Source organism: Mesocricetus auratus, unplaced genomic scaffold (genome assembly GCF_017639785.1).
Source record: "Mesocricetus auratus isolate SY011 unplaced genomic scaffold, BCM_Maur_2.0 Super-Scaffold_100691, whole genome shotgun sequence".
In the NCBI taxonomy this organism is placed as follows: Eukaryota; Metazoa; Chordata; class Mammalia; order Rodentia; family Cricetidae; genus Mesocricetus; species Mesocricetus auratus.
The window spans coordinates 55,893,886-55,920,983 of record NW_024429267.1 but is presented as its reverse complement, the minus strand read 5'-3'; the positions used below and the strand labels follow the sequence as shown (position 1 = coordinate 55,920,983).

The window sequence follows — 27,098 nt, the reverse complement described above, 5'->3', positions numbered from 1 at the left end:
AACTGCCATTTGCCAGGTGTGGTGCACGTGCTTAGAATCCCAGCGCTGGAAATGGGAGGCAAGCAGATGCTTTGGGCCACTGGTGAGTTCCAGGACAACGAACCTTTCCCAAAAAACAAGGTGACAGTGTCTGAAGAACTGGAACCAAAGTTGTCCTCCAGCCTGTTCATACCCATCACACCCCCACACAGTGCACCTGAACACGCACAACTCATACTCGTACATACACTACACACACACCACAGACACACACTCACACATATACACACACATTCACCATACCACACATACACTACACACCACACATGCATCCCACATACACACATGCACCACACACACTCCACACACACACATACACACACATTCACCACACACACTACACACCTCACACACCACACACACATACATTCACCACACACACACCTCACACACCACACACACACACACACCACACACACACTACACCTCACACACCAAACAAATACAAATAAATAGTCTAATGGTTGCACAATGGGCAATGTGAACCAGGCACCTTCTGTCCAATCTGGACCCATCCCGGGCTCACGGCTCCCTGTGACTTTTTTTTTTTGGTTTTTACGAGACAGGGTTTCTCTGTATTGTTTTGGAGGCTGTCAGTCCAGCCTGGCCTCCCTGTGACTCTTAGAAGTCCCTCTTGCCTCATGAGGAACTTGGGGCTAGTTGAGGAAGGACCAGGGCTGTGCGTCAATGACAGACCAGGGCCACTCACGTAGCATTTCTGATAATGAGCTGCTTCCTTGCGGTGGACTGAAGGTTTTCAGGCTCAAATCGGATAAAGTACTGGGCTGTTAAATCCCTCAGCTCTCCTGGGTCTGGTTCATTGTTTCCACCAGAAATATAGATCAGATCCAAAGCCACCAGTTGTCCAGTTCCTGACGAAGCAGAGGAGTGAGGCTCACCAAGTATCAGCAGGCTGAAGTCAGCACCCACCCTCACAGACTGCCCCATGCTGCCACCCTTATTCAGGACCCCAGCGCATACAGAAAGGGAAAGTGGGCCTTGACCACCCACTCACGCCCTCGGTCTTCCCAGACCAAAGACAGCCTTGCATACAGCAGAAACTCAGCTGACGACTCCCGAGTGGGACCAGACAGACAAACGGACGGGGGGGGAGGAGAGGACAGATTGTCAGCACCTGGTACAATTCAGAAAACACGCCCTCTCCAGCCTTGCAAAAGCCTGGAGGTGTGGCTGGTGATTTACACGGGCCACAGATAGCTCTCAAAGATCCGAGTGACGGAATGGAAGACATCACCTGTAAACTCACCACCAGGGAAGTAGGGCCAGGAGGACCAGGCGCCCAAGGCAGCATCCCCCTCAGATCCCCACCCTCCCGGCTGGGGCAGGCACAGCGGTAAGCATTGCCTGGGGCCACACGCCCACCTGTGATAACCAGCTCCTTCGTCTGACAGTTGTCACACACAATGATGAAGGTCTCCTCCGCCTTTCCGAGACTGGTCGGGAGGAACAGAACCTGGAGACGAGAAAGGGAGTGTGTACTAGAGACTGGCCAGGAAACACGACGAGGGCCAGGGGTGGGTGTCACCTTCAGAGGTCGGCCCCGATGACCAGCGTGGCCTCACCTAGGAGAGGCTCTATCTACAGCCTCAGCCACAAGCTGAGGGTCGGGACTCTGAAATACGAACTTACAGGAGACATTTCAGATTCAAATCATAATGTCCTGAATTGACTTTTTAAATTGACGTATTTTGTTAGTCTGGGGTGGGGGGGGGTGTGCCACAGCAGGGACGGGGAGGTCTCAGGACAACCTGTTTCGGAAGTCAGACAGGGAATGCGAGCTCAACCCAGTGCTGGGACCTGGCTCGGGGCGCTGTGGAGGGAGCCACGAAGACAGGAGGTGGATTCGGGATCGCGGGACATCCCAGGAGACCACCAAGGGTGAGCGAGGATAAGCCCCGGGCCTGACTACCCACCTCCAGCAGTGTGGCAAACCCTGGAGCCAGCTCGAACACCGAAGGCGAGACTCCAAAGGGAGGCTTCTCCACAAAGCCGGTGGCTGCAACAACCTAGAGAACAAAAGTAACAAAAGAAAATAGTAATAATAATTCTAAAAGGCAGAGGGTTACACGATGGCGTGGCAGAACCAGCCCTCACACCGCAAACGTCTCCAAATATTCACTCTGCTGTGTGAGGGTTTTAGGGCTCCTCCATGGGGCCCCATCAGTGGGGAAATCATGACCCGGGCACCCCGAGGGTGTGTCTGCTTCACCTTTGCCAGGCACCGGGTGAGGCTTTGAGGTTCAGGGGTGAGTCACTGACTGCTGGGAAGCCACACTACCTGCAAGCACTCAGGACACAAGATGGACAAGAAGGGCTTGGTCCCGCCTGTGGTGGCCATTGCTTCTGCTTCTGTCCCTGACCGCCCGAGCGCTATCAACTTCGGAGTCACGAGGACACAAGCTAACAGGACTGTGGGTTTCACATGAGACCTCTGGGTAGAGGCACACACTTGCCCAACAGCAGACAATGCCCAGGAAGGGAAGTTTCTGGGTCTGTCCCATAGTCCTAGACCAGAAAGGCATGGGGAAACCTACCCACCGTAGCAGAAACTGTAGGATACACGGGATGCCGCTGGTGTCAGGCTGGGGCTGCCTGGGCAGCGGGGAGATGAGACACCAGGACAGAACTCTGCTCCCTGGTTCCACGGGGTCACAGCAAACAGTCCAAAGGTACAGACACTTACATGCAGTCTCCTGCTTTCAGCAGTTGGTTCAAAACGTAATGTGTATATGTGTACCTGTATTCATGCGTGCTAGTGTGTGTGTGTGTGTGTGTGTGTGTGTGCGCGCGCGCGCTGAGTCTCTCACTGACCCTTAGTGGTTTCCTTGGACGTGGCTTTTGACATGTGGCTTTTGAGGGTCACACGGTCTCTCCCACTTCACTACCCCAGCCGTCCCCACACCCCAAAAATATTTTTCAGTGCTGTGTCAAGTTAATACCAGCCGAATTCAGTCAGAGATGCCTGTCTTGTTCTCTCTCATAATGCTCAGATCTGCCGCAATAAAGCTGGGTTTGGTGAGTGCGCGTGGCTGCCTTGGAGACCGGATTACAAAACAAGAGCTACACCTCACCCAGGACTGCACAGCGTATCCCTAACGTCGACACACTGGTTCTGGGGCCACGGATCACAGCACCCCACTTTTGTAAGTTTCCGTCCCCCCCCCCCGAGTGACGCAGCAGCCTCCTCCAGGGAATCCTGCTTCCTTGGGTGGGTTTGCTCTTTTCCCGGGAAGCAATCCACAGAGCTCACCCGGAAACTGGGCGGCGGCCAGCTCTTTAGGGGCATGATGCAGAATTTGCCAACGCTGAAGCCCACGTTTTTGCAGACAAATCTGGTTATCTTCACCCCTCCAATTAGGCAGTGGCCACAGTCCAACACAGGTGACACTGCAGCCACGGGAAGACGGTCACTCAGGGAGGGAAACACGGGGCTGGTGAGGTCAAAGTGCTTGCTGCCAAGCCTGAGGGGCCTGAGTTCGATCCCCCGGGGCAGAGGTAGCCGGAGGAGGGAACCAACTCCTACAAGGTGTCCTCTGCCCCGCCACATGAGCACCCCGGGAACATGGCCCTCCTTCCCCCACCTCCCATGCATACAAGTATAAATAAATGTATAAAATTTTAATTTAATAAAAGGGGCAACACATCTCTCTGAATGGACCCAGTTACTGTTGTTCTTCTGAGGTACAAACAGAGCCCAGAGCACCCCACCACACTGAGAAGGAAGCAGCCTAAACAGGGCATTGCCCTGGTCCCCTGAGTCCCTTGGGCTCTGTCCAGGGTGCTGCCTGGTCACATGGTCATAGTCAACACTCACTGTAGGCCAGGAAGACCCAACTCTGATTTTGGGTGTTGCAGAACAAATCGGGGGAGGGACTGAATTGCACAGTCCCTCCAACACTTACAGGGGTTTCCTCTGGGTGCCCAGAAACTTTCGCCTCCCCCCCTACTGCATCACAGAAGCACCCCCTGCAGACTGGAGAGTGAAGGCCGGCTGGTGTACAAGCTGCTACAAGGCTCCTTTTAGGACCCTGAAGCCTCTACCCAGGAGAGCCCAGATCCCTGTCCCTCAGAGGCAGTCTGCCCTCACAGAGCCCAAGCTGCATCCCACTGAAGGGGCAACCCACACACTCACAGGTCAGCACCGGGGGCGGCCTCCGGGCCTGCAGGGGGATCACCAGAGTGTGGGCAGACTGGGTCTCCACCAAAATGAAATCATCAAAATCCGCAAGACAGTCCGGAATGAACTGGACAATGTACTGGCAGGTCATCCCAGGAGCTACCATCCCGCCTTTTCCTGGGAACATCCCTGCGTGTAACAAAAGTGACCAATCAGGACGGAGGACCAACTGCCCACCAGGGCCTGTGCGGCTCCATCTCAGAAGTTACAGTCTATTTCTGTCCACTGAGCATTCGCTCTGGAGGGCAGGAAGAGCTCCCTAAGACTTGGGAACCTAACATGAGCTACAAGATTAATTTTGAGGCCTCTCCATGAGGTTTGACAAGCAGGAGCAATTGCCAAGAGACGAGACTGCAGGCTGGGCTGGGCAGTGAGCTCCAGGGAAGCTGGGGGTGACACTCTTGGTGACACAGCTGCCTTTTAGTCACCTACAACTCTTCGTCTGTGATCCTGTGAGTGACCCCAATTAACTCATTGGTTCACCAGGTTCGGCTTGGTGGGGATGGTCACTTGACTCTGTCACTGGAACCCTTCTGGGGTGAAGAGATGTTAGCTCACGTCTTCCCAGGAAAAGTCATGTGACAGACGCCGACCACGGAGGGCTGGGCTGGTGGCAGAGCTGCCTAGGGCATGCATGGGAGTTACTAAGGAGACAACATCCAGGCCCAAGGGGGAGTGAGATGGCCGATGTGAAACGCATGTGCGGAGGTTATCTGGCTCAAAGGCGTAGGGATGGTCTATGGGCAGCAGACAGCCCTTTCCGCGTTTGGGCCGCAAGAGGGTTTGTTAGCTTTTCTTTTGGGCTGGACAGTTTCTCACTCTTTGCTCCGGCTGCCTTCGGGTTTGTGTCAACCCTCTTCTGTCATCCTTCCAAGTGCTGGGGTTACAGGTGGAAGCCACCCTGCCTGACCCAGACCAGAGGCCTCGAGACACAGCAGACACTGAAGGTGGGAAGCTGACTGGAAGGTTGCCATGGTGATGTGAGCAATGGAGAGGCATGCCTGGGGAGGGGCAGCCCCGGTGTGAAGGGTGGGGAGCTGGCAGACTCAGTACACCGAGGGAAGTGAGGAGCCTGGCAAGACCCTGGGACCCTGGGACCCTGGGAGAGTGGCCTGTCCTGAGAGAGTGGCCTGTCCTGGGAGAGTGGCCTGTCCTGAGAGAGTGGCCTGTCGTGGGCCCAGCCTGGGGCCCTCCGGGGGCTGCCGAAGGAGGGGTGGGCAGAGCTCGGGACAGGGCTCGAGAGCCAGCTCCGCCAGTCAAAGACCACGGATGGACCCCCACGTGGTCTAGGTTTGATGTAGTCTAGGATATCGCTACAGTGAACTTACCGAGCCCCAGGGCAAAGTACGGAGAGGATGGAGGGAGGACTCGCAAGTATCGGCTGGTGGCAGTGGTGTTCTGGAGAGCAATTACCATCTGTGCAAAGAAAGGGGGATCGATCCTTCCAGTCACTCAAACAGCGGCGCAGTGTGAGGTCAGGGTCTCTCTCTCTCTCTCTCTCTCTCTCTCTCTCTCTCTCTCTCTCTCTCTCTCTCTCTCTCTCTCTCTCTCTGTCTCTCCCCCTCTCTCTGTCTCTGTGTCTGTGTGTGTGTGTGTGTGTGTGTGTGTGTGTACGCACATGCATGCATGTTTGGAGGTCAGAGGACAGCCTCTCCTCAGCATGGCTGGAGAACCCTGAGACTGAATGTCTCCCTGTCCTCAGTGTGGCTGGAGAATGAATCCCTGATACTGACTGCTGAAGACCCTGCTCCTGTCTTACACACCTTCCTAGTGCTGGGATTAAAGGGTGTGACCCCAGGTGCTGAGAGCATCTTTGTGTGAGCTGCTTCTCTTTAGGACTGGGTCACTCTTGTGTAGATCTGGGTGGCCTTGGACCCACAGAGATCCGTCTACGTCTTAATCCTGAGTCCTAGGATTAAAGGTGTGTGCCACCACCTCCTAGTCTGTGGCTGCTGGGATTAAAGGTGTGTGCCTGGCTTCTGTGGTTTGTGGCTGACTTTTGCTTTTCTGAAGCTTCAGGCAAGCTTTAATAAGCCATAAATAATATGTCGCCACACTGTTGGGTGGCACCATTCCCTAGGCATGGGATCCTGACTGTATAGGCCAGGAGAAGGCTAGATGAAGCAAGGAGGCAGCTTGCACCGCATCACCCGGCTGCTCACAATGGATGCTGAGGGTCCAGACTCGCCCCCGTGCTCACACAGCAAACACTTCACCCACTGAGTCACTTCCCCGTCCACACACTATTTTAAATCACAAATCTGTATTTGTACCCCCACTACAGTCCAGCATCATTAATTCATTCTAGCCTTCCATTTTTCTTTCTTTCTTTTTTTTTCTTTTTTTTTTTTTTTGGTTTTTGAGACAGGGTTTCTCTGTGGCTTTGGAGGCTGTCCTGGAACTTGCTTGGTAGTCCAGGCTGGTCTTGAACTCACAGAGATCCACCTGCCTCTGCCTCCCAAGTGCTGGGATTAAAGGCGTGCGCCACCAACGCCCGGCTTCCATTTTTCTTTATTCACAAATGGCTACAACTATAAGAAATGCCATTCTTGCCGGGCGTTGGTGGCGCACGCCTTTTGTCCCAGCACTGGGGAGGCAGAGGCAGGCGGATCTCTGTGAGTTCGAGGCCAGCCTGGTCTACAAGAGCTAGTTCCAGGAAAGGCTCCAAATCAATACAGAGAAACCCTGTCTCAAAAAAAAACAAAAACAAGAGCCGGGCGTTGGTGGTGCATGCCTTTAGTCCCAGAACTCTGGAAGCAGAGGCAGGCAGATATCTGTGAGTTCGAGGCCAGCCTGGTCTACAGAGTGAGTTCCAGGACAGCCTCCAAAACAATACAGAGAAACCCTGTCTCGAAAAACTAAACCAAAACCAAAAACAAAAACAAAAAATGCCATTCTCATTCCTGTGTACATATGAATGGGTATATTGTTTTTAGGATTTACTTTTTAGATTATGTATATGTGTGCATGTGTCTGTGTGTTATGTGTCTGTGTGCATGCGTCTGTGGGGGGTATGCACATGTGAGTGTGGGCATCTGTGGAGGCCATAGACATTGGGATCCCCTGGAGCTAGAGTGACAGGCAGTTGTGAGCCACCTGAATTGGAGTCTGGGATGTGATCGTAGTCCCTCTGCAAGAGCCGTAAGCGCGCTTCACTGTTGACCATCTCTCAGGCCCTGTGTTTTTGGTTTTGTTTTGTTTTTCGATTTTTTGTGACAGGGTTTCTCTGTATAACAGTCCTAGCTGTCCTGGAACTCACTTTGTAGACCAGGCTGGACTCGAACTCGCTGAGATCTGCCTGGCTCTGCCCGCCTAGTGCTGGGATTAAAGGTGGACGCTTACCGCTGCCTGGCCCTGTTTCGCTCTTTAAGGCAAGGTCCCATGTAGCCTAGCATCCAATGTCCTCTGTAGCTGAGAGTGACATGGGACTCCTCTTTCATCCACCCCCGAGCACGGGGACGACAGGAATGTCCCGCCTCACCCAGTTTATGGCTCTTTTTTAAAAAGTCCCCTGTGCTAGAGATACATATTAATGTGCTGTGCGTGCCTCCTTTAACATACTCCAGAGGAGACAAGGGAAATGTCGCCCACTGGCTGCTGAAGCTGGGTGACCCACAGCTGAAGCTGGGTGACCTATGTGTTAGTCTCTCCCCTGCTTTTGGGTGTGGTTCAGAAATTCCAGGATTTCTACCTCGTAAACGGGTCCAATTTCATAATCGGTGAAAAATCCAACTGATGGCTTAGCCAGAAACACAGGGGTATCTGCACAGCTGTGGGAGTAAAGGGGGGAGAAAGGCTGTGAGTTTCATCTGTCTGACCCTGTATAAAGCCGTGACTGATTCATTCACGAACCCAGGATGTGGGGGCAGACTCCCATAACCCCAGCTCCCGAAGGTAGAGCCAGGGCCACCAAAAAAACAAAAGTAAAGAAATAAACTCATCTAGCCCATCAAAGGCATTCACGATAGGCTGTTGCTTGGGTTTTCTGGTCATTGTTTACTAAGCAGATTATAAAAGATTTTAGGGCTGAAGAATTGCTCAGCAGCTGAGAGCACACTCTGCTCTTGCAGAGGGCCTGGGCTTGGTTTCCTCTGCCCACATCATCAGACAGCTCAGAACCCCTGAGAGGATTAACTGAGGAGGAAGGGCTCATGGCGAATGTGGGCAGTATTGTCCCGTCCCACTAGAACAGAATGAGAAGGGGAAAAGGCGGGAGCCGGCTGAGCAATCCCCATGTCTAGTGACCACAAAAAAAAAAAATCAATCTTGCCGGGCGGTGGTGGCGCACGTCTTTAATCCCAGCACTCGGGAGGCAGAGGCAGGCGGATCTCTGTGAGTTCGAGACCAAGCCTGGTCTACAGAGCAAATTCCAGGACAGGCTCCAAAACAATACAGAGAAACCCTGTCTTTAAAAAAAACAATCAATCTTACCCTTCCCACACGGTTAGGTACTTCATCACAGCGATGAAAAAAAGTACGCAATACACCGTGGAACGGTCACGTGACCATGGGCTGCCCAGCCCCAGCTCATTCGGATGGTTGCCCGTAAGAAGCCCACAGCGGCTCCCAGGGCTCTATTGCTCTTTCTGACTCCTGGTAGTTAGGTCTCTGGGGCTCAAAGGCCGCCTGTGGGTCGCCCTGAGGGCGTGCTTTCCTCTGAGACACTGCTGTGACTTGCCAAAGTCCAGGGACTGATGGAGACCCTTCCAGCTTCTCTAAGGGTCAGAGTCCCCGGGATTCTAAGGGAAGAGCGCACCTCCATCCCGTCTCTGCACTCAGGGATCCTCCTCTTCCTCTCCTCGCCGGTGTCCTTGAAGAGATGATTAGAGACTTGCCTCCATGTGGTGTGTTAGGCGGGAAAAACCGCGGGTTTTTCAGGAAATGATTCCGAGTCTCCATCCTGGCGAGCAGTTGTCTCTCCAGGTCCCTCTGCGGCACCCGTAGGTGTTTCATCCACTTTTTATTCTTCGGCGTACTTGCCTTCTGTGAAGCACGTTAAAGCACCGTGAGTAATAGGCGAGCGGGCACTGGGGCCTGGGGACCTCTCGGTCAGCCTCGTGAAGCAGCACAGCCAGCTAGTGTAGACTTGGCTGTGTTCATCTGGACAACCGCCTCCCCGCACCCACGGTCCCAAAGCAACTCAGGTCTAACCTTGACAGTGTCTTTGGTCTTTTGTATGGCCTTAAAGGTCGAGGTCAAGCTGTCTGTGGTGTGCTCAAACTCATCAAAATCGACAGGCTTCTTGCAGGACTCCTCAGCCTCCTTGTCCAGCTTCGCCTTTAGCATGAAGCGCCTCTCGCAGCTAAACGTCAGCTTTGAATAGCCCTGGATGGAGGTGCCTACGGCACCGGGGAGACGCACACGTTAGCCGTACCACAGCAAGGAGGCGGGCACTTCCAAGGTGGCCAAACAAAATCAGAGCCACGGCTGGGTCGTAGCCTCTTCATAGCTTTCTCATTCACAACACTAAATGTGGCTATTCCCAGGGCGTGAGTTATTCCCAGAACTTATTCCACGTGTTTAAGACAGGGCTAGAGGTTAAAATATCTTTACATTTTCCAGAATGGTTAATCAACAAAAACAAGTGGACTGTTGATAAACACACGCCCCCAGTGTGAGCAATTCTTTAAAAAGCCTACTGTGAGTAATCAGCATTTGCACTGGTTTTTTTTTTTTTATATCTCTAAGACCATGCCCCCAAGGCTAGGCAGAGACTTCTGCTGATAGCAAGGGTGCAATGAGGCACTCCCCTCCATTTTATCCAGTGCCCGGTGAGCCTTCACGGAGCAACGTGTCATCTTTATTTACCTGCCAGGTAGCGAGTGTCCAGCTGTAAAATGCTAAAACTATGAAACTCGGCACAGTTGATTCTGCCAACGTGTGTTCTGCCTTTCTCTATGTGGTTCTCTCTTTCTCGTTGCCACCCCAAAGACAGCTTCAAAGCTCCAATAAGGACCCTGCAGGGTCCCAGTCCCTGAGACTACTGGGAGCTTGCCCTTCAAGCCTGGCACAGTCAAACAGTGCTGGCGCTGGCACACGGGCTTCACGGTGACATCTCTCCGTCTGTAGAGTGACTCTTACAAACCGTACCTCCCTGTGTGAGCCTGCACCCAGCTTCCCACCACTCACTCTCAGGCCTTGCCTTCCTGATTGGCAGAAACTGGCCCAGCATCACAGTCCCCCACCGCACGCACGCACCCACGCACGCGCACACTCACACACACGCACACGCACACTGTCTTCCCCTCCCTCACTGTCTGCCCCAGCTCACCCTCTCTATTCTCCATCTTTGAAAAAGCTACTCTTTTCCCGAGTGGGGAAGACCTTGGTCCACTCTGCCTGCCTCAGCAATTCAATCCTTTGCTTACCTGAGTCTTCAGCCCCTCCGCTGGCTCACTTAACTACATCTAGACATTTCTGGATTTCTAGGTGCTGGGCATCAAACCCATGTGGGGAAGATGTGACCTTTGCCTTGAGAGCATTGAGTAACGAAAAAGAGACAGCTCAGATGAGACCAGTCAAAGCCAGTCATGAGGGAATAGCAAGGGGGTCCGAGGTGGGTCTGCTACCGCGGGATGCCCCTACTGCTACCGCGGGAAGCCCCTGCACCCTGCCACGGTGTTTGAGGACAGATACCTTTGGGTGCTGAGCAAAAAGGCACAGGGTCATTGTAGTAATCCTCTACGCAGATTAAGCGATGTTTCTGCAGCAACTGGCTGTCTACACACCACCGGAAGACTGTTTTCACTGCAGAGAAGGGAGCAGGACAAAGGCGTTTAGGCCAGACCCAGGGAGAAGCAGCTGAGCCGAAACCTCTGCGCTCCACGCCTCCACTTCCCAAGCAAACTCCCCAAGCTGCGATGGAGCTGAGATTTAAGAAACTAATAATCAGAAGTTTCTCAGTCACTCGGTGGCGGCCGACACCTGGGTAAAGCTGTGCTCGGGGCTATTGAGGTCACTCTGTGACTCTGTGACTCTGCGTGGAGTCTGCGATGACACAAGACAAAGGATGGTTGATGCAACGTCAGCCTCGGTCCCTCCCCCTCCGTGTGTGTCTGATTTTAAGCGTATGTGTGCCTAATTATACATATGCATGAGAAGGTCCGTAGGAAGGTTTCCCTCAGGTACAGCTTGCTTTACTGTGCATGCGCCCGAAACTGATACAGCTAGTCCTTGTACTTGTTCCAAGGCGTGTATGGCAACAGGGAATTGTGAAGCCGTGACTGATTCGTTCACACCCAGGATGCAGGGGCGGACACTCTAGAGACAGTGTTACCGATGGTCCCGGTCTTGACCAGGTGTTTCTGGGTTTGAGGAAACCAAGTGGGAATCACACACAAACAGCAGGGCAGCAAGGAGTTCCATCTAAAGATACAGCCCACCACACACCATGAGGGTTAAAGGTACAGCCCACCACACACCATGAGGGTTAAAGATACAGCCCACCACACACACCACGAGGGTTAAAGATACAGCCCACCACACACCATGAGGGTTACTCGGACCAGAGTGCCCAGGTGGCCTGGTCATTGTTTGGGGCTTCTTTTTATGGAGTCCAGGAGGAAGAGTTAGTGGCTATCGGGTATCCTGTGAGTGGGTCTGTTTTCGTTGATAGACTTGGATTACACAAGTTTTCTCTAGCGGGCACATCCTTTCCTGATTTTTTGAGACAGGGTTTCTCTGTGTAGCTTTGCAGACCAAGCTGGCCTCCAACATACAGAGATCCGCCTGCCTCTGCCTCCTGAGTGCTGGGGTTAAAGGCGTGCGCCAACACTGCCTGGCTGGGAATCATTGTGGTGGGAATAATTTATTGAACTGTTTGAGCTGGGATATTCATGCAGCTCGAGACAGGCTGGGGTCTCAAGGTCTCGGTTGCTGGGAAAGCCATGTGTGCTTACGGCTAACACTGCCAGAGCGTTCGCAGCTGCTAGGCATTCCCTCTGCTTCCTGCCTCAACACGGCGCTCCTCCTCACCCGTGGCTCTGGCGGTGGTAAGGGTTGGAAATGTGCGTGCAGTGAACTCTGGCCACCAATGGAGGAGAGCTTCCTTGTCTCTTCATCTCAGACACCAGCGTAAAAGCCACATGGGGACAGCAAGCAATAAACAGTGTCAGTGGCACGTTAGAGAAAGCCATCAGGGAGTGGAAGCTGGTGTTTGTGGTGGATGAGCCCAGAAATAGCACACACACAGACACATACACACACACACATAGACACACACACAGACAGACACATACACAGACACACACACAGATACACACATACACATTGACACATACACACACACATAGACACACACACAGACAGACACATACACACACACACAGATACACACAAACACACGACACACACATACATACATAGACACACACACACATGCATGTAATTTACATATATATTATAATACCAGTGTCTAGAAACATTAACTACAAATGGATGGCAAGTGATACGAGGCAGATGTGATCTCCAGGAGATGTGAGAAGGGTCTTCTGCCAGGTGGCGGTGGTGGCACACACCTTTGACCCCAGCACTTGGGAGGCAGAGGCAGGCAGATCTCTGTGAGTTCGAGGCCAGCCTGGTCTACAGCGCGAGTTCTAGGACAGCCTCCAAAACAATACAGAGAAACCCAGTCTCAAAAGACAAAACAAAAAAGGTAAAATGGACTCCCACTGTATTTCAATTACATCTGCTTGGCTATTGTGTGTTGGGGGTGCGTGTGGGTGTCAGAGGGCAGACGGCAGGGATCAGCTGACCTCCTCCTCCCCTTCGCGGGCCCTGAGGACTGAACTCCAGTTGTGAGGTTTGGCAGCAAGCGCCTTTACCCACCGGGCCATCACATCAGACTTGTTCGTTAGAGCAGTTAGAAATTGGGACCCAAACTGAGAAGGCCTGACAGCTCTCTTGTTCCTCTACCACTGCGCATGCGGAGCCTTCTCCTCAGCCCAGCATGCTTGCTACAAACGAAGAGCCTACACCGACACATCGCCGCCACACGGAGTCCGTGTCTTAAGGGAGAGTTCACCCTGGGTGCTGCAGTTTAAATAAGTCAGTGCTAGGCATTGGCGGAGCCTCCTTGAGCTGTGTTCTAAATTCCTTTGGGGGTTGGGGACGAAGCTCAGTTGGTAGAGTAATTTCCTGGCGTGCACAAACCCCTGGGGCCAATCCCCAGCGCCCCTTGATGAAGGAATACCTGCTTCTACCCTCATGGGTGCTGACAGGGATCCCAAGGCTTGACCTAAAGTTAACTAGCAGAGCCTGGAGCAGAAGCCACTCACAGCACGGCAGAGTGAAGGGGTACAGGATATTACAGGCTAAGGGAGAGGAGGCCAGGGGAAGCAGAAGTTTCTCAAGAAGCCATCGGATGGCACTTCCAAAGTGGACAGGGGGCATGGCTTAAGGAGCTTACTGCCCCTGTAGCGGGGACATCTGGTGGCTCACAAACTGCCTGGAACCAGCCGCTGGGGATCTGCTACTCTCATCTGCCCTCTGAAGGTACCCGCAGTCATGTGCGTATACCCACACAGACACATGTGTGTAAATAATTAGAAATCAACCAATTAACAAGTGAACAAAAAAACCTGACAGCCAGCAAATCACCTACCACTTCTTGAGGCTTCCCTTCCAGAACTCCCTCGGGGTGTTTCCCGAAGGATCCTGGGATCACAGGGAAGGCACACTTTGAAAGTGAAGTCCCTGACTCCCTTGACAGGGACAGCTTTGGCAGGGAATAAAGGCAGTGCCAAGGGGACACAATCCGGTGTCATTCTTATGGACTTTGGTGATGGTCACGTGATGGGGAGAAGGGTCTTCCTCCCTTCTCCTCAGTCCTCCCAGGGGGTAGAGGTCAGAATGGCTTCCTTGCTTTTTAAGTTGCCACATGAAATAATGGGCTTCTTTATGATGTTTTTACATACACGTCATTGCACATCTTCTTCAAAGCAGTTTTAAAATGATTTTCAAGTGTGTGTGTGTGAGAGCGAGAGAACAAGAGAGAGAGAGAGAGAGAGAGAGAGAGAGAGAGAGAGAGAGAGAGAGAGGGAGAGAGAGCATATGTGTGTGCGCGCATGCCCGTAGGGGGTATGGGAAGAGATCCTCCGGCACTAGAGTTACAGACAGTTGTGAGCTGCCTGATGGGTACTTGGAATTGAACTCCTGGCACTTGGGAGGTGGAGGCCGGCAAATTCCTGGGGTCACTGGCCGGCCAGCCTAGCCTACCAGGGAAGCCTGGTATGAAAGGTCAGAGGGGAGGAAGCCATGGTGGGTGGCGGGAAAAATCCAAGTGGGACCCGTGGCCCGGAACCAGTGTCACACCAGTGTCAAGTCCCTGGCCGTGTGGAGCACCGCTCTTTCGGAGAGACCAGACACACTGGAGTGGGTTTGTGCCGACTGACTGTCGTGTCTGCAACCCGCTCTCCCCACGGGAAAGCAGAGCCTGGCAGGTGCACACACTTCACACCTACCTGGGGGCAGCTTGACAGGGGTCTCCAGGACATGTAGTTTGGTCTGTTTGGTGGCATGCTCTGTTTCTGCAAGGTCCCGTGCACGGGCCTGGATGATATGCCTCTCCAACATGGTGACTTCATCCAGACGCTGTTTATAGATGGCTCGAACCTGGGGAGGGGGCGTCCAAATGCACAGAAATCTGATGAGAGCCCACATCTTGGCACTCACTGCCCTGTGTCCTTCCATGCCAGGGCTTCCAGCCCGGCACGGGACAACTACAGAACTATCGAAGCCCTCTGCTCCGACCTAGCGGATGTAAACTCCGAGCTCAATGGAAGGCAATGGCAGTCTCATAGCATGGTCAGTAAGAGTCAAGCTTGGCACTCTGTCTCGGTTCGGGAGAGGCCCCACTCTCTAGCTCCATCACACACAGCCAGCGCACAGCCTCTGGTGTCAGCCTCTTTCATCCGTTTAACCCCCTGGAGGGGACTCACCTGAGGTGGCATCGTTTTTTGTAGCATCCACATCTAGTGTACACAAAGCCATGGCTATTTTGATCCTAAGAGAAACACGGTTAGGTGATATGCTACCCAGGTGAAACCTAGGTGATACGCCACATCTTTGGAGGAGTCGGGAGGCTACAGAGACGGCTCTGCTGTTAACAGCTGACCTTCCAGAGGACCCGAGTTCAGCTCCCATGGCCCACACCAGTCAGATCATAACTCCTGTCACTCCTGTGCCAAGCGAACCTATCATCCTCTTCTCCCCCGCCATGTGTGAACACATGCAGGGATATACATACATAAAAACAAAATAAGCATTTTTTTTGGCTTTTCGAGACTGGGTTTCTCTGTGGCTTTGGAGGCTGTCCTGGAACTAGCTCTTGTAGACCAGGCTGGTCTCAAACTCACAGAGTGAGTGCCTCTGCCTCCCGAGTGCTGGGATTAAAGGCGTGCGCCACGACCGCCTGGCTCAAAATAAGCATTTTTAAACGCTGTGTGCGCTCATATGTGTGCGTGCATACATACGCAGAGACCAGTGGGAGATACTGGTTGCTGTTTCGTCGCCTTCACCATATTCTCTTGACACAGGGTCTGCCACGGGACTTGGAAGTAGGCTTGATGGCCATTCCTAGCGATCCCCCTACCCTCTCTCTCAACAGTGTTGTGGCTATAGGCAGCCGTGCCCAGTGTTTTATGTGGGTGCTGGGACACTAAGACAGTAGCATATAGGGAGAGCATTCCTCGCTGCTTTTCTAGGACTCAGAGACGCTTATCTAGTCATTCTTGTTTGCTTTCCATCTGTTTATCTATCGGCCGGTGCACCTATGCTATTTTGAGCCTATGTGTGGGCGCCAGAGAACAAGTTATGGGAGTGAGTTCTCCCCTTCTGTGGGTCTTGGGGAAGAGCACTCAGGTCGTCGGGCTCCGCGGCAAATGTCTTGACCTTGGATCCACCTCCCCGGCTCCCGCCATTCTTTGAGAGTAGATGAATGGGTATACAGTGAAGGCTAGGAGGTGGTGGCTAATCTTCTTGTGGCTAGGAAGCCCCCTCTGAGAAAGCAGCAGCCAGGGGAGCCTTGAACATAAAGTACCATGCTTAACAAGTTGGGTGCCCCATTCTTTAGACGTTCCAGAAAGTCCAGATCCTAATTCTTGCATGTAAGAGTCATCAGTTAATCATTCTTTACTGAACTGGCTCACCAAGTCCTCAAAACAAACACAGAGTAGATGTGTCTCACTATGTAGCCCTGGATATGGTCTGGAACTCACTATGTCGACCAGGCTGGCCTTGAACTCACAGAGGTCCACCTGCCTCTGCCTCCCAAGAGCTGGGGTTAAAAGTGTGTTCCACCATTCCAAGCTGTAAGTGGTAGGGGCAGGGTTGGAGCTGGAGGACGTATTGCAAGTGTGTGCTTAGTCAACACACAGCACAGAATTTCTGTAGCTAGACCTGGGAAGACCAACAGCCAGTGAGCCTTCGTGGAAACCTCAGATGGAGAAAGCCCGGGGCTTGAAACAGTCAGATTAGCGTCTGCCTCTGTGGGCAGAGCCACACCCTTTCCCAGTCCTAACTACAGAGCTCCATAACCACCCAAGAACTGAGAACAAGGGACTGTTGAATATGGGGCCACCAGAGGGAGTTCTCTGTTCCGCCCGCCCTCCCAGGCTCGGGGAGATCACAGAAGACTGGGTGAAAACAACCAACCACACAAAGGAAGGATGGAGTGAGGTGGAGACCACTGGGCTCCTGATCTCACTCCTCTGTGATTACCTGCCAAGACAGAGCCTGTCAATATCCTGCCACTGGGGGGCGGGGTGTGGCATCGGGGGCGGGGTTGTCACAGCTTAGCAGCAAGCCCTTGCACCTGCCGAGCCAGAGCCATCTTACCCGCGTCTATATTTTCTTCTTAAAGTTTTGTTTGTTTGCATTGCTGGGGGTTGAGGGCTTACCCTTGCCAGGCACACACTGCACCGCTGAGGTGTAAGCCTCTGTGGTGGAATCCGGGCTACTGAATCCTCACTGCCTAGGACTGAGCATGGCACACAGTAGGTAGTTCATAAATGTGTGCGACAAGGAATGGATGAAGTTGGGGGCATGTGTGTAAGGGGCAAGGAAAGGACAGAAAGGAGGGGAGAAGAAAGAGAAAAGGCAGAGAGGTCGCGATAAGGGAGAGTCGGGGAGTCCTCCACTGTGAGCTGGCAAAGGCAGGCTCATCAAGGAGTTCCCAGTCTGCTGTTTTGAGCCCCGTGCAGAAGAGGAAACCACGCTGCTGACCCAGAGATCCGAAACTGTGGTCAAGCATATCTCAGCCATGATTGTGGTTAGTGATAGAGTCACCCCAAGGGAGGAGGGTGATTGGGTTCCATCACCCCCAGGGAACAAACCATCGAGCTGTCGGCTCCAGACGTTTCATTTATATTTGCAACACATAACGTGTATGTGTGCAGAGAAAGGAGCTTGGAAGATGCCATTCTCACGCGTGCGTGTAAAGTTTGGATAGCGTCCTTCCCTTTGGCGCGGCTGCACCCTGGACATACATAGGGAGAGTCCGCACCCGCTATATACCTGCTGCAGCTGGTCCACGAACTCCTCGTGGCGCGCATCGTCGCTGCCGCGGGCCTTGATCAAACTGTCACTCAAGTCCTCTCCGAATACCTGGGCGGTGTACAAGTTTCGGAAAACTCGGGCAAGCAGATGCGAGATGTCCTGCGTGCGCAGCGAGGCGGGGCGCAGACGCAGCATCTGCGGCTCCGGGATCGGCGGGAGAGCCTGGAACCCGGCGCGGAGGGACCGCGTGGGGAAGCCGTACTGGCAACCATCGGTGATGGCGCTCGAGGACCGCAAGGACTTTCTGGTGAGCAAGCTGGGGGCTCTGGAGTCGGCCGGGTGCGGGATGGACGCCCACAAGGTCTCTGGGAATTTATCAGCCGGGGAAACTACGGATCGCTGCTCTTCCAGGCTCCCTGGCTCCATGGCAACGGAGACGCTACAGACTCGGCGTCCCACTTCTGCTTCCGGCTCCGCCCCTTCCGTCTAGTTTTTCTCTAGTAGAGCGTCATCCCTGTCGTCATCGCAAAGGCTTGCATTTCTAACGGCTGGCTAGGTGTTCTAGGCTGGCCTCAAGGTCACCATCCTCCCGCCTCCTCCTCAGCTTCCCGAGAGCTGGGTGCGGGTGTATGCTGTGTGCCAGATAACATCACCTTTATTTTCTTCCTGGTAAAGCTTTAGTTCTGTTTTGTGTGTCTCTATGTGTCTGTGTGCACGGGAGTGCAGTTGCCCATGCAGGCCAGAGAGGGCATCGGATCTCCGGGAGCTGGAGCGATAGGCAATTGTGAGATCCCTGACACGGGTTCTGGGAACTGACCTCTGGTCCTCTGCTCTTAAAGGCTGGGCCACCTCCTCGGCCCCAGGATCACCCTTCCTACAGGTGAGTTTATTATGAAGTTTAGTGGACAGAAGGATCCATGCCAGTCTGGCTACAAAGCCTTGTTTCTTACTACTAAGTGCTTCCATTAACGCTTGTTCTCTCTCTCTCTCTCTCTCTCTCTCTCTCTCTCTCTCTCGGGGGGGCACGACTCCATCCATTCTTTAATGTGCTCAGAAGTTCTTCATACATATTGGCTCTTAGAAAAACAGTTTGTCGTTGTTTTTGCTCTTGTTTTGGGTCAGGGTCTCACTCTGAAGCTCAGGCCATCTTGGAGGTCACTATAGAGACCTGGGCTGTCGCTTTCCAGGGGCCCTGCCCTGCTTCACAGCTGAGGCATCTGCCTAAAGGAGCGACCAGCTACCAGGTACAGAAGGCCGCTGTTGTGTGAGCCAGTCTAGCAGCCTCCTCTGCAATTCATTTGTTCATTCCGGTTTTCGAGACAGGGTTTCTCCGTGTAGCTTTGACGCCTGTCCTGGACTCCGTCTGTAGACCAGGCTGGCTTCGAACTCACAGGGATCCCCCTGCCTCTGCCTCCCGAGTGCTGGGATCAAAGGTGTGCGCCACCACCGTCTGGCCTCCTTTGTAATTTGTACTCATTCTGCTGGTGCCCTTCCTCTAGAAAACCCCAGCCAATACAAGGCACGAGGTCTAGCTGGGCATGATGGCCCTTTAATCCCAGCACTTAGGAGGCAGAGCCAGGGAGGTTTCTGTGAGTTTGAGGCCAGCCTGATCCACATAGCAAGCTCCACACCAGGCAGGATTGTATAGCGAGACCCTGTCTCAAAAACAAACAAATAAATAAATGATTAAGGTGTGTTTTATGCGTACGGGTGTTTTGCCCATGTGTATGTATGTGCCCTGTGTTGGCAGTTCGGTACCTCACTATACCCTTGCCCAACACAGGTGCCAGAATTGTCACTTTCAGCCCAGGTGTGAGCGTGCTTCCCCTGCAGCCCCAAACCCTAACCTTGAGTTGAGTCCCAGGATGCCCACCACAAACGCGAGCCACCTCCGCCGCTGCTGCTGCTTGGCTCCCTCTTTGCTCTTTAAGAGACCTTCCTATCCCGAGGGTGAAAGGCAGGGTGTGCTCATCCTCCCTCACACGGCAGCCAGCAGGACTTTGATTTGTTCTTTATTACGTTGTGTGTGTGTGTGTGCGCATGCCTGTGTGCATGCATGTGTGCGTGTATTAAGTCGTGCACTTGAAAGAACCAGGCTGTGACTGTCTTCCTGCTACACTTCCCTGCAGTAGAGCACTCTCCCAGCCAGGCGAAATGCCCATTCCTGCCTTCCAGGCAACTGGGACCCTGGAAGTATTTGCCCAAATATCCCAAGTCTATTTCCAGGACCACAGTAGGCCTCCTCTTTAACTCCCTGCTCTAGTGCTGACTCGTATGTGTAGTAAGGGTAGCTGTCCAATTTTTCACACACATTCCAGGTTCCCACAGGTGCAGGCAAGAGCTTTGAGTGGGAAAGTAGCAGAATAGCAGCAGAGTGTGCGTGACTCTAATGTAAAGAGAGAGTCTCCCCAGAACAACCCTAATGTAAGGAGAGGGTCTCCCTAAAACAGGCCTGTTGTAAGGGGAACCCTGTCATTAACAGCTGCTCCACTGTGGAAGCTCCCGGTGTCCTTCCCTGGTACACAGGAGGGCAGACAATTGATTCTTGCTGTTATTTTGTTTGTCCAGATGTCCTCAGAGAAAGTCTCAGGGAGTCCGAGCGTGTCACAGAGAGGCTCCGCACCCCTCTCCCTGCATGCCCATCTTAGTGTCTGCTCAGGTGACCTGCCCAAGGCAGTGTCTCTCACAATGTCCAGTCCCTCTGATAGCAAAGCCCCACGGTGACTCTCTGGGCACAAAGGGAGTCCCCGTGAGCTCCTCTCTTCCTGTCGGAGTCTCTTCTGCAGCCTGCAGCCTGCGTTCCTCTAGCTCTCTTGACTTCGCAAACCTTCTTTTACTTAATTTACTTTTTACTTTCATGTATCAAACATTCTCTACTATTGTGATTCTCAAAAAAGAACCCCAAACAGCGCACAAAGGAAAACATGCTAGGCCTGGTGACATACGCCTGTTATCCCAGAAACTTAGGAAACTGAGGCAGGAGGATTGCCATGTGTGTGTAGGCTACACAGAGAGTTCAAAGTCAGCCTGGGCAACTTATCAAGATCCTATCTCAAAATAACAAGTGGAAGATGACCAGGGATGCGGTTCAGTGGGAGAGTGCTTGCCTGGTGTTCTCCGGGCCCTAGGTTCAATCCCCAGGACTGAGGGTAAACTAAGAAATTTAACAAAAGTATCCTCAGTTCTTTCTCCCAAATTAGTAAAGTATTACCATATCCTTATAGCTATTTTTCCTGCTTATGCAAACCCTGATATCTGTGAAGTAACTTTTTGCTATTTAAAAAAGAAAATGCCAAACCTGTTTTGAAAACAAACAAAAAAATGCATGCTGTGTGTTATGGCCCTTTCTTCATTTACTCTATAAAAAGTTACAGGAACTGTTTTGTTTCTTTGTTTGGTTGACTGGTTTTGGTTTCACTGTAATTCATCCTGAGGAATTTGCTCATGTTTGTACATACTTTGTATACTGCGTAATATTTATGTGTGGTAGTATGCTGGAATGCCTCCGCCAGTGGTCCGTACATTTTGGTGCTGGGCTGGTGAACTGATTGTATCACAGGTAGATGACTATCTGCGTTATGTGAATGCTTCTGGGTATTTTTTTTTTTTGGTTTGTTTACTGCAGGTGCACGGGTTCATGCGGAGGCCAGGGGTCAACGTCAGCTTCTGCTCCTCAGGGGCCATTGATCTTGTTTTCTTGTTGAAGACAGTGTCTTACTACGCAGCCCTGGCAGACCCGAAACTCATCATGTAGACCGTACTGGCCTCGGTCTCAGGAAATATCCTGCCCCTGCCTCTTGAGTGCTGGAATTAAAGGTGTGCACCACCATACCCCAATCGCACTGTTTCCTGAGACAGGGTCTCCCATTGGCCCAGGCTCTCCAAGCAGGCTAGGCTGCCTTGCCAGTGAGCCCCAGGGATCCGCTGGTCCCTGCCTCCTCAGCACTAGGATTACAAGCATGTGCTAGCGCACCTGGCATTTTTATGTGGGTCCTGGGGTTCGCACTTGAGTCCCCCCACGTTTGCACAAGTACTTTAATGGTTGAGCTGCTGCTCAGACCACTGGGCGTTTTAAATATGCTTTGAATCATATCTTGAATGTCATCACCAGCCCCACATCTCCCTTGTACTGGCATCCTCTCTTGGAGTTCTGGAACCCTCCACTGTCTCCAAAAGCGAGTGCTAAAGACAGCTCTGTCCTCCAGATCCCCGCCCGAAGCCCTGCGGTCATCCTTGAGTCCTCAGTCTCCCTTATAGCTCCCTCCCTCCCTCAATCCTCTTGGTGCTACTTAAAGACAAAACCTATTTTTGTCTATGTGTGTGGACATTTGCATGAGCTGTGTTCGTGCAGGTGCCTGCAGAGGCCAGCAGAGGGCATCAGGCCATAGCCATAGGCTGCTGTGAACTGCCAGATGTGGCTTCTGGGAACCGAACCCAGGGCCTCCAAAAGAGCACCACATGCTTTCAGCCCTTCAGCCACCCAGCCGCCTTCCCTCTGCTTCTGGAAACTTGCTGGGTGGGAGTCTGTCACCTTTCACCTGCAGAGAGCCCCGCTGTGGGAGAGAGGGCCCAGGAACCCCCCCACCCCTGTGTAAATGACTGATGGCAGGAGCCTCCTCCCTCGGGCTCCCTGTTTTAGTTCCTGCCCATCCATGGTGACTTCTTCAGCCATCAGTGGAACACTTTCTGAGTATGAGTCATTGAGGGGTTTCTCGAAGCGCTTGCAGGGCCGACAGGCCTCAGCCCCCGTTACCTCTCTGTTCACCCCTCCGTTGTGCCCTCTTTGAGCTCCAGCCACTCTCCCATCCTAGAGCCTGCCCTGCCTCGCCTGGAACCAGCGGCCCTAGGCATCCCTGCACATGCTGCGCTCCCACTTCCTGGAGCCTGCTCAGGGCCGCCTCCCCCATGCCAGCCAGCCCCACCAACCCTGCCCCTCCCCATCTCGCTCCCCCCATTACAGTGTGAGCTCTATGACAGCAGGAGGGTTTTGATGTGTTTTGAGCACTGAGGATTCCCAAGTCTCCGTGTGCCCAGTAGACGACAGATCTTTAACAAACGTTTATGGAGACAACAAAATAGAGAAGCTTCCAAACACAGGCGTCCAGCGCTTTCTTCAGATCGGACATTCCTCTCTAGCCCAGGCGCACTGTGTCCCCCTGTCATGTGACTCCTATCAGCCCCAGGTAAGGCACCCATGGCCAACTAAAGAAGTGATTCCAGGGGCTGGAGAGATGGCTCAGCAGTTTAAAACGCTTGACTGTTCTTCCAGACAACCCTGGCTCAATCCCCAGCACCTACGTGGCAGCTCAGAGATGTCTGTAACTCCAAGATCTGACCCCCTCAAACAGACATACATGCAGACAAAACACCAATGCACATAAAACAGAAATTCTTACCAAAAAAAACAAAAAACAAAATGGAAAGAAAGAAATGACTCCATTCGGGACTAGCTTGGTGAGCTGGTAAGCTTGCTGGGGTCACGTATGCATGCATGATTGAGTCGGCATCAACTGGGTCACTGAAAAGCCCACCCCAGCCTAGGTGAGGACACGTGAAGTCACCCTTAAAGGTCCCTTGCAGGCAACTCCACAGGAGTCTCCCCTCCCCTCCCTCTGGGAGAGGCCTTGCCAATGCAACTTACCGAGCCTTGCAAGTTCCCTTATTCCTCCCTCTTGTTCCAAAAGGGAAGTTTCCAGTTCAGAGGAGACAGCTACATGTGGGAACAACAGACCTTGGCTGGAGGTCCACTTCCCATCAGCCTGGGAGCAGGCAGCCGCGCCCGCTGCACAGCCTGTATCCGAGAATGTGCAGAGGGTGTCGGAATTGACGACACAGAGACCCAAAGGCTCCTCAAGAAGGCTCTCCTTTATTCCTAACCTGGCTGGTTATTATATACCCTGACACCAGAGGCAGCGGTGGGTGGGTCAGAAAGAGGTGGTTAGTCTTTGGAAAAGGTCGAGGTCAGGGCGTTCCCGAGGGCGAGCCTTTTCAGGAACTTATTGACCCAGGCACGGTATTGTTTTTAGTAAACATGTTTTTAGTAAACATTGTCTTAAAGCTGCCTGCTCCCAGGCTGATGGGGAAGTGGGTCTCTGGCCAAGGTCTGTTGTCCCCACAATTCCCCCTTTTTTATTTTCTAATGAGGCACTCCTGGCTTAGGTCAAGTAGGGTCACCCTCCCTTGCCTGTCCTTGGGGGACCTGGCGAGCCCTGGGTGGGAGGTCTCTTCCCCACAGGTTGTCTGTCATTGGAGAACCTCATGCTTAAATCATCTGTAACCAGACTTCATGGCTACCGGGATTGCCATGGGCTAAGCTGAGCAGTACTTGGTTACGGATCTCTTGCCTCTGGAACAAGGCACGTTTGAACTCGGCATAAAGCCAGAATGCCTACTGCCACTGCCACCATTTCCAGGACCCCCATTGACATAGCGCCTCTCCATCGCTGTACCCATCCGCTGATCTGGGCTGTAACATTCTACCAGCCTTCCTTTGTTACAAGGGTAACCCTCATGTGATTTACAGTTACAATTTGATAGTCAAAACAGTGATAAAGTTTACAATCAATGGTTTCAAGATCTACTCAGGAAAGCATTTAGAAAGTGCACTTGCACAGATACATTAGGCACAATCATTGATGTTACACATGTAGCATTATAAAAAATATGAACAAGAGGCTTGTTTCACTATCCACACAGCACCAATTTGTTTCTGTTGTGATGCAGTTTGTTGATTTAACGTCAGCAGCCTCAGCTGAATATGCGACTTGAGCCAAAGTCTCCTTTTTGTCGCATTAGGACAAGTTGCATTTCTCCAGAAAAATACACTGGCATAGGCGCAGTTCCAGAAACAGGAACCACCAAGTCTGATATTTCAAGTGACCATGTCCTGTTCAAATACTGAAAAGGGGCTTTTGCCACTCATCACAGTCCATACCAGTGTCCAATTGTTTTAAATGGGTCCTTTTTCCCCCAAAGGGAAAACTGGCAAAATGAATTCTGTTGTTTCAAGGTGTGTCAAGGGCAGACAGTTAGTCTTTCCAGTTCTTTGTTGGCTTCAGGATGAAAACTCACGGGTCTGGAAGGTTGATGCAGCAGGTCTGTTGAGAAACTGGAAATCTCGAACTGACTGTTTTCTTTCTTTCTCGGGCTGTAGATTCGATGACATCAAGGGCCAGGAACAGTGATTTAGGAGATCTCACTCAAACTGGCTTAGGTAGGCTCCCACGGTCTCAGGTCCAGTTTTTCTCCGCTCCATGCATCTCACCAAATGTTCTGACAGTTGCCGAAGCTTTATTATTTTCCTGCAAGAAACCATAAACATGCCCTCAACCCCAAATTAGGGTCTTCTTCACTGTCGAGTGCATGGATGTCTCCATTTGACCTGAGCAGTAGTTGCTCAAGTTCCATAATGCCAGAATCTTTCTGGCATTCACATTTTAAAAAATTTTAAATGATGAGTGAATTATTTGATGAGTCATGTGGGGACTGGGGACATTATTCTCCCTTTTCTATTTTCCAAATTTTGTTTGAACTATTGAAGCTGAACCATAACAGTAGAAGGATGAGTCTACCCTCCTTAGTTAACTATCTAGGTGAATTGCAATCACTATCTAGATTATTAGTAGATGCCCTTTAAAAAGGACATATCCAGCCGGGTGTTGGTGGCGCATGCCTTTAATCCCAGCACTCGGGAGGCAGAGGCAGGCGGATCACTGTGAGTTCAAGACCAGCCTGGTCTACCGAGTGAGTTCCAGGACAGCCTCCAAAGCCACAGGGAAACCCTGTCTCGAAAAACCAAAAAAAAAAAAAAAGGACATATCCATTAAGTATTTCCCAAAAACATCTGAAAATCACTCAAAGATTGTAAACTATACTGTGTCCCAAATAACTTTTGAAAATTATTTGAAGTCTGTGAGCAGTCTTTGCCAATCTAACCGGTAGAACTCTCACTAGCTGACAAGGCCTCATTTGCATCTTAACTTTTCTGTTAAAACATTAGACTGGCTGGATGTTCCTTTTGGCTATATCTAAAGCAATTTAGGTAGCTTTTTAACTATTTTTGAAGGGATTTAAGTATCCTTTTAATCATATAAGCAGTTCACACTCATGCATTTACAATCACATTTCATATATACCGGTGTGGCTACACCATACATTCAGAACATACATTCATCTTTCAGTCATCCTTTTTCCCTAGGTCATGATTAGTCTGTTGAAATAAAACTTCCTTAATTGAAATCTATGTAAAAGAACAACTCCAGCCAATCCTTGAACTAAAAAGGTTAAAAATTCCTATGTGCCCCTCATCATTCCTCCATTTGAGCTACAGTCAGGGGGTACAGCCGTACCTACTCCTTGTAACTCTGTAGATGCAAGGTGGAGAGGCCAGGCTTTTGGCCAAAAGTTTTTAGAGATGACTCACAAAATTGACCTTAAATACAAACAAACTTTTTCCATTCCATATACCTTTGTCTTTTCCTTTTTCTTTACTTAATACCAGTACCTCATTTACTGTTACCAATTTTTTTGATTCACCCATATTTTTTTTCCTCTGAGACAGGGTTTCTCTGTATTGTTTGGAGGCTGTCCTGGAACTCGCTCTGTAGACCAGGCTGACCTTGAACTCAAGATCCGCCTGCCTGTGCCTCCCGAGTGCTGGGATTAAAGGTGTGCGCCACCAACGCCAGCTATTCACCCATTTTCAATCCATCCTCCAACTGAGGATGTTCCCTCAGGCAAAAGCCTTAAGATTTACTCAATTCACCCTCCAACTGAGGGCGATCTCTTAGGTTCCCCTTTCTTTCCCGACCTTTGTCAGGCGACGGCCTAGAAATTTAATCCAATCTACCCTCCAACTGAGGGTCATCTCTTAGGTTCCCCTTTCTTTCCCGACTTTTGTCGGGCGAAGGCCTAGAGATTTAATCCAATCTACCCCCCAACTGAGGGTCATCTCTCAGGTTCCCCTTTTTTCCCCGACCTTTGTTGAGCGAAGGCCTGGAGATTTAATCTGGGACTCCTAGGTTGGTACCCCTTTTTAATACATCCTCATAGCCTTACTTGCTGGCCAGCATTTTAGATCTCTCAGTTCCCCTTTACTTTCCTGACCTCAGTGGATCAGGCAAAAGGCTGGAGATTTTTTAATTTTATTTTATTATTTTTTTTCCCCGTGGACTGGGTTTCTCTCTATCATTTTGGAGGCTGTCCTGGAACTCACTCTATAGACCAGGATGGCCTACCTACCTCTGCCTCCTGAGTGCTGGGATTAAAGGCATGAGCCACCACAGTCCAGCTGCCTGAGGATCATGGCGAACCTCCTCCCAATCTGGGACATTTAAGCCTCCCCCAGTAATTAACGATGGACTTGCTC

The 27,098-nt window shown here is 51.7% G+C and overlaps 1 protein-coding gene and 1 long non-coding RNA gene across 3 annotated transcripts in view; one reads left to right on the top strand and one right to left on the bottom strand.

The window, feature by feature from the left end:
- Window positions 1-18,181, bottom strand: part of Dlec1 (DLEC1 cilia and flagella associated protein) — a 40,669-nt gene extending 22,488 nt beyond the window's left edge. The window contains exons 1-12 of the mRNA XM_040739764.1: window positions 17,750-18,181; window positions 14,698-14,848; window positions 10,874-10,984; window positions 9,389-9,576; window positions 8,994-9,220; window positions 7,929-8,007; window positions 5,566-5,653; window positions 4,193-4,366; window positions 3,311-3,447; window positions 1,974-2,066; window positions 1,423-1,513; window positions 749-911 (exon numbers count right to left, since the gene is read on the bottom strand). Coding sequence (XP_040595698.1) covers window positions 749-911; window positions 1,423-1,513; window positions 1,974-2,066; window positions 3,311-3,447; window positions 4,193-4,366; window positions 5,566-5,653; window positions 7,929-8,007; window positions 8,994-9,220; window positions 9,389-9,576; window positions 10,874-10,984; window positions 14,698-14,848; window positions 17,750-18,157 — 1,910 coding nt within the window. The 5' untranslated portion in view covers window positions 18,158-18,181. The remainder of the gene's footprint in view (window positions 1-748; window positions 912-1,422; window positions 1,514-1,973; window positions 2,067-3,310; window positions 3,448-4,192; window positions 4,367-5,565; window positions 5,654-7,928; window positions 8,008-8,993; window positions 9,221-9,388; window positions 9,577-10,873; window positions 10,985-14,697; window positions 14,849-17,749) is intronic.
- Window positions 17,952-22,825, top strand: LOC121137492. 2 transcript variants are annotated; one of them, XR_005874733.1, is made up of 4 exons: window positions 17,954-18,038; window positions 18,143-18,611; window positions 21,357-21,547; window positions 22,083-22,825. It is a non-coding gene; the product is annotated as an uncharacterized LOC121137492 (long non-coding RNA). The 2 variants fall into 2 exon arrangements; XR_005874732.1 differs by lacking the exon at window positions 22,083-22,825 and having other exon boundaries at window positions 17,952-18,038; window positions 21,357-21,562.
- The last annotated feature ends 4,273 nt before the right edge of the window (window positions 22,826-27,098 follow it).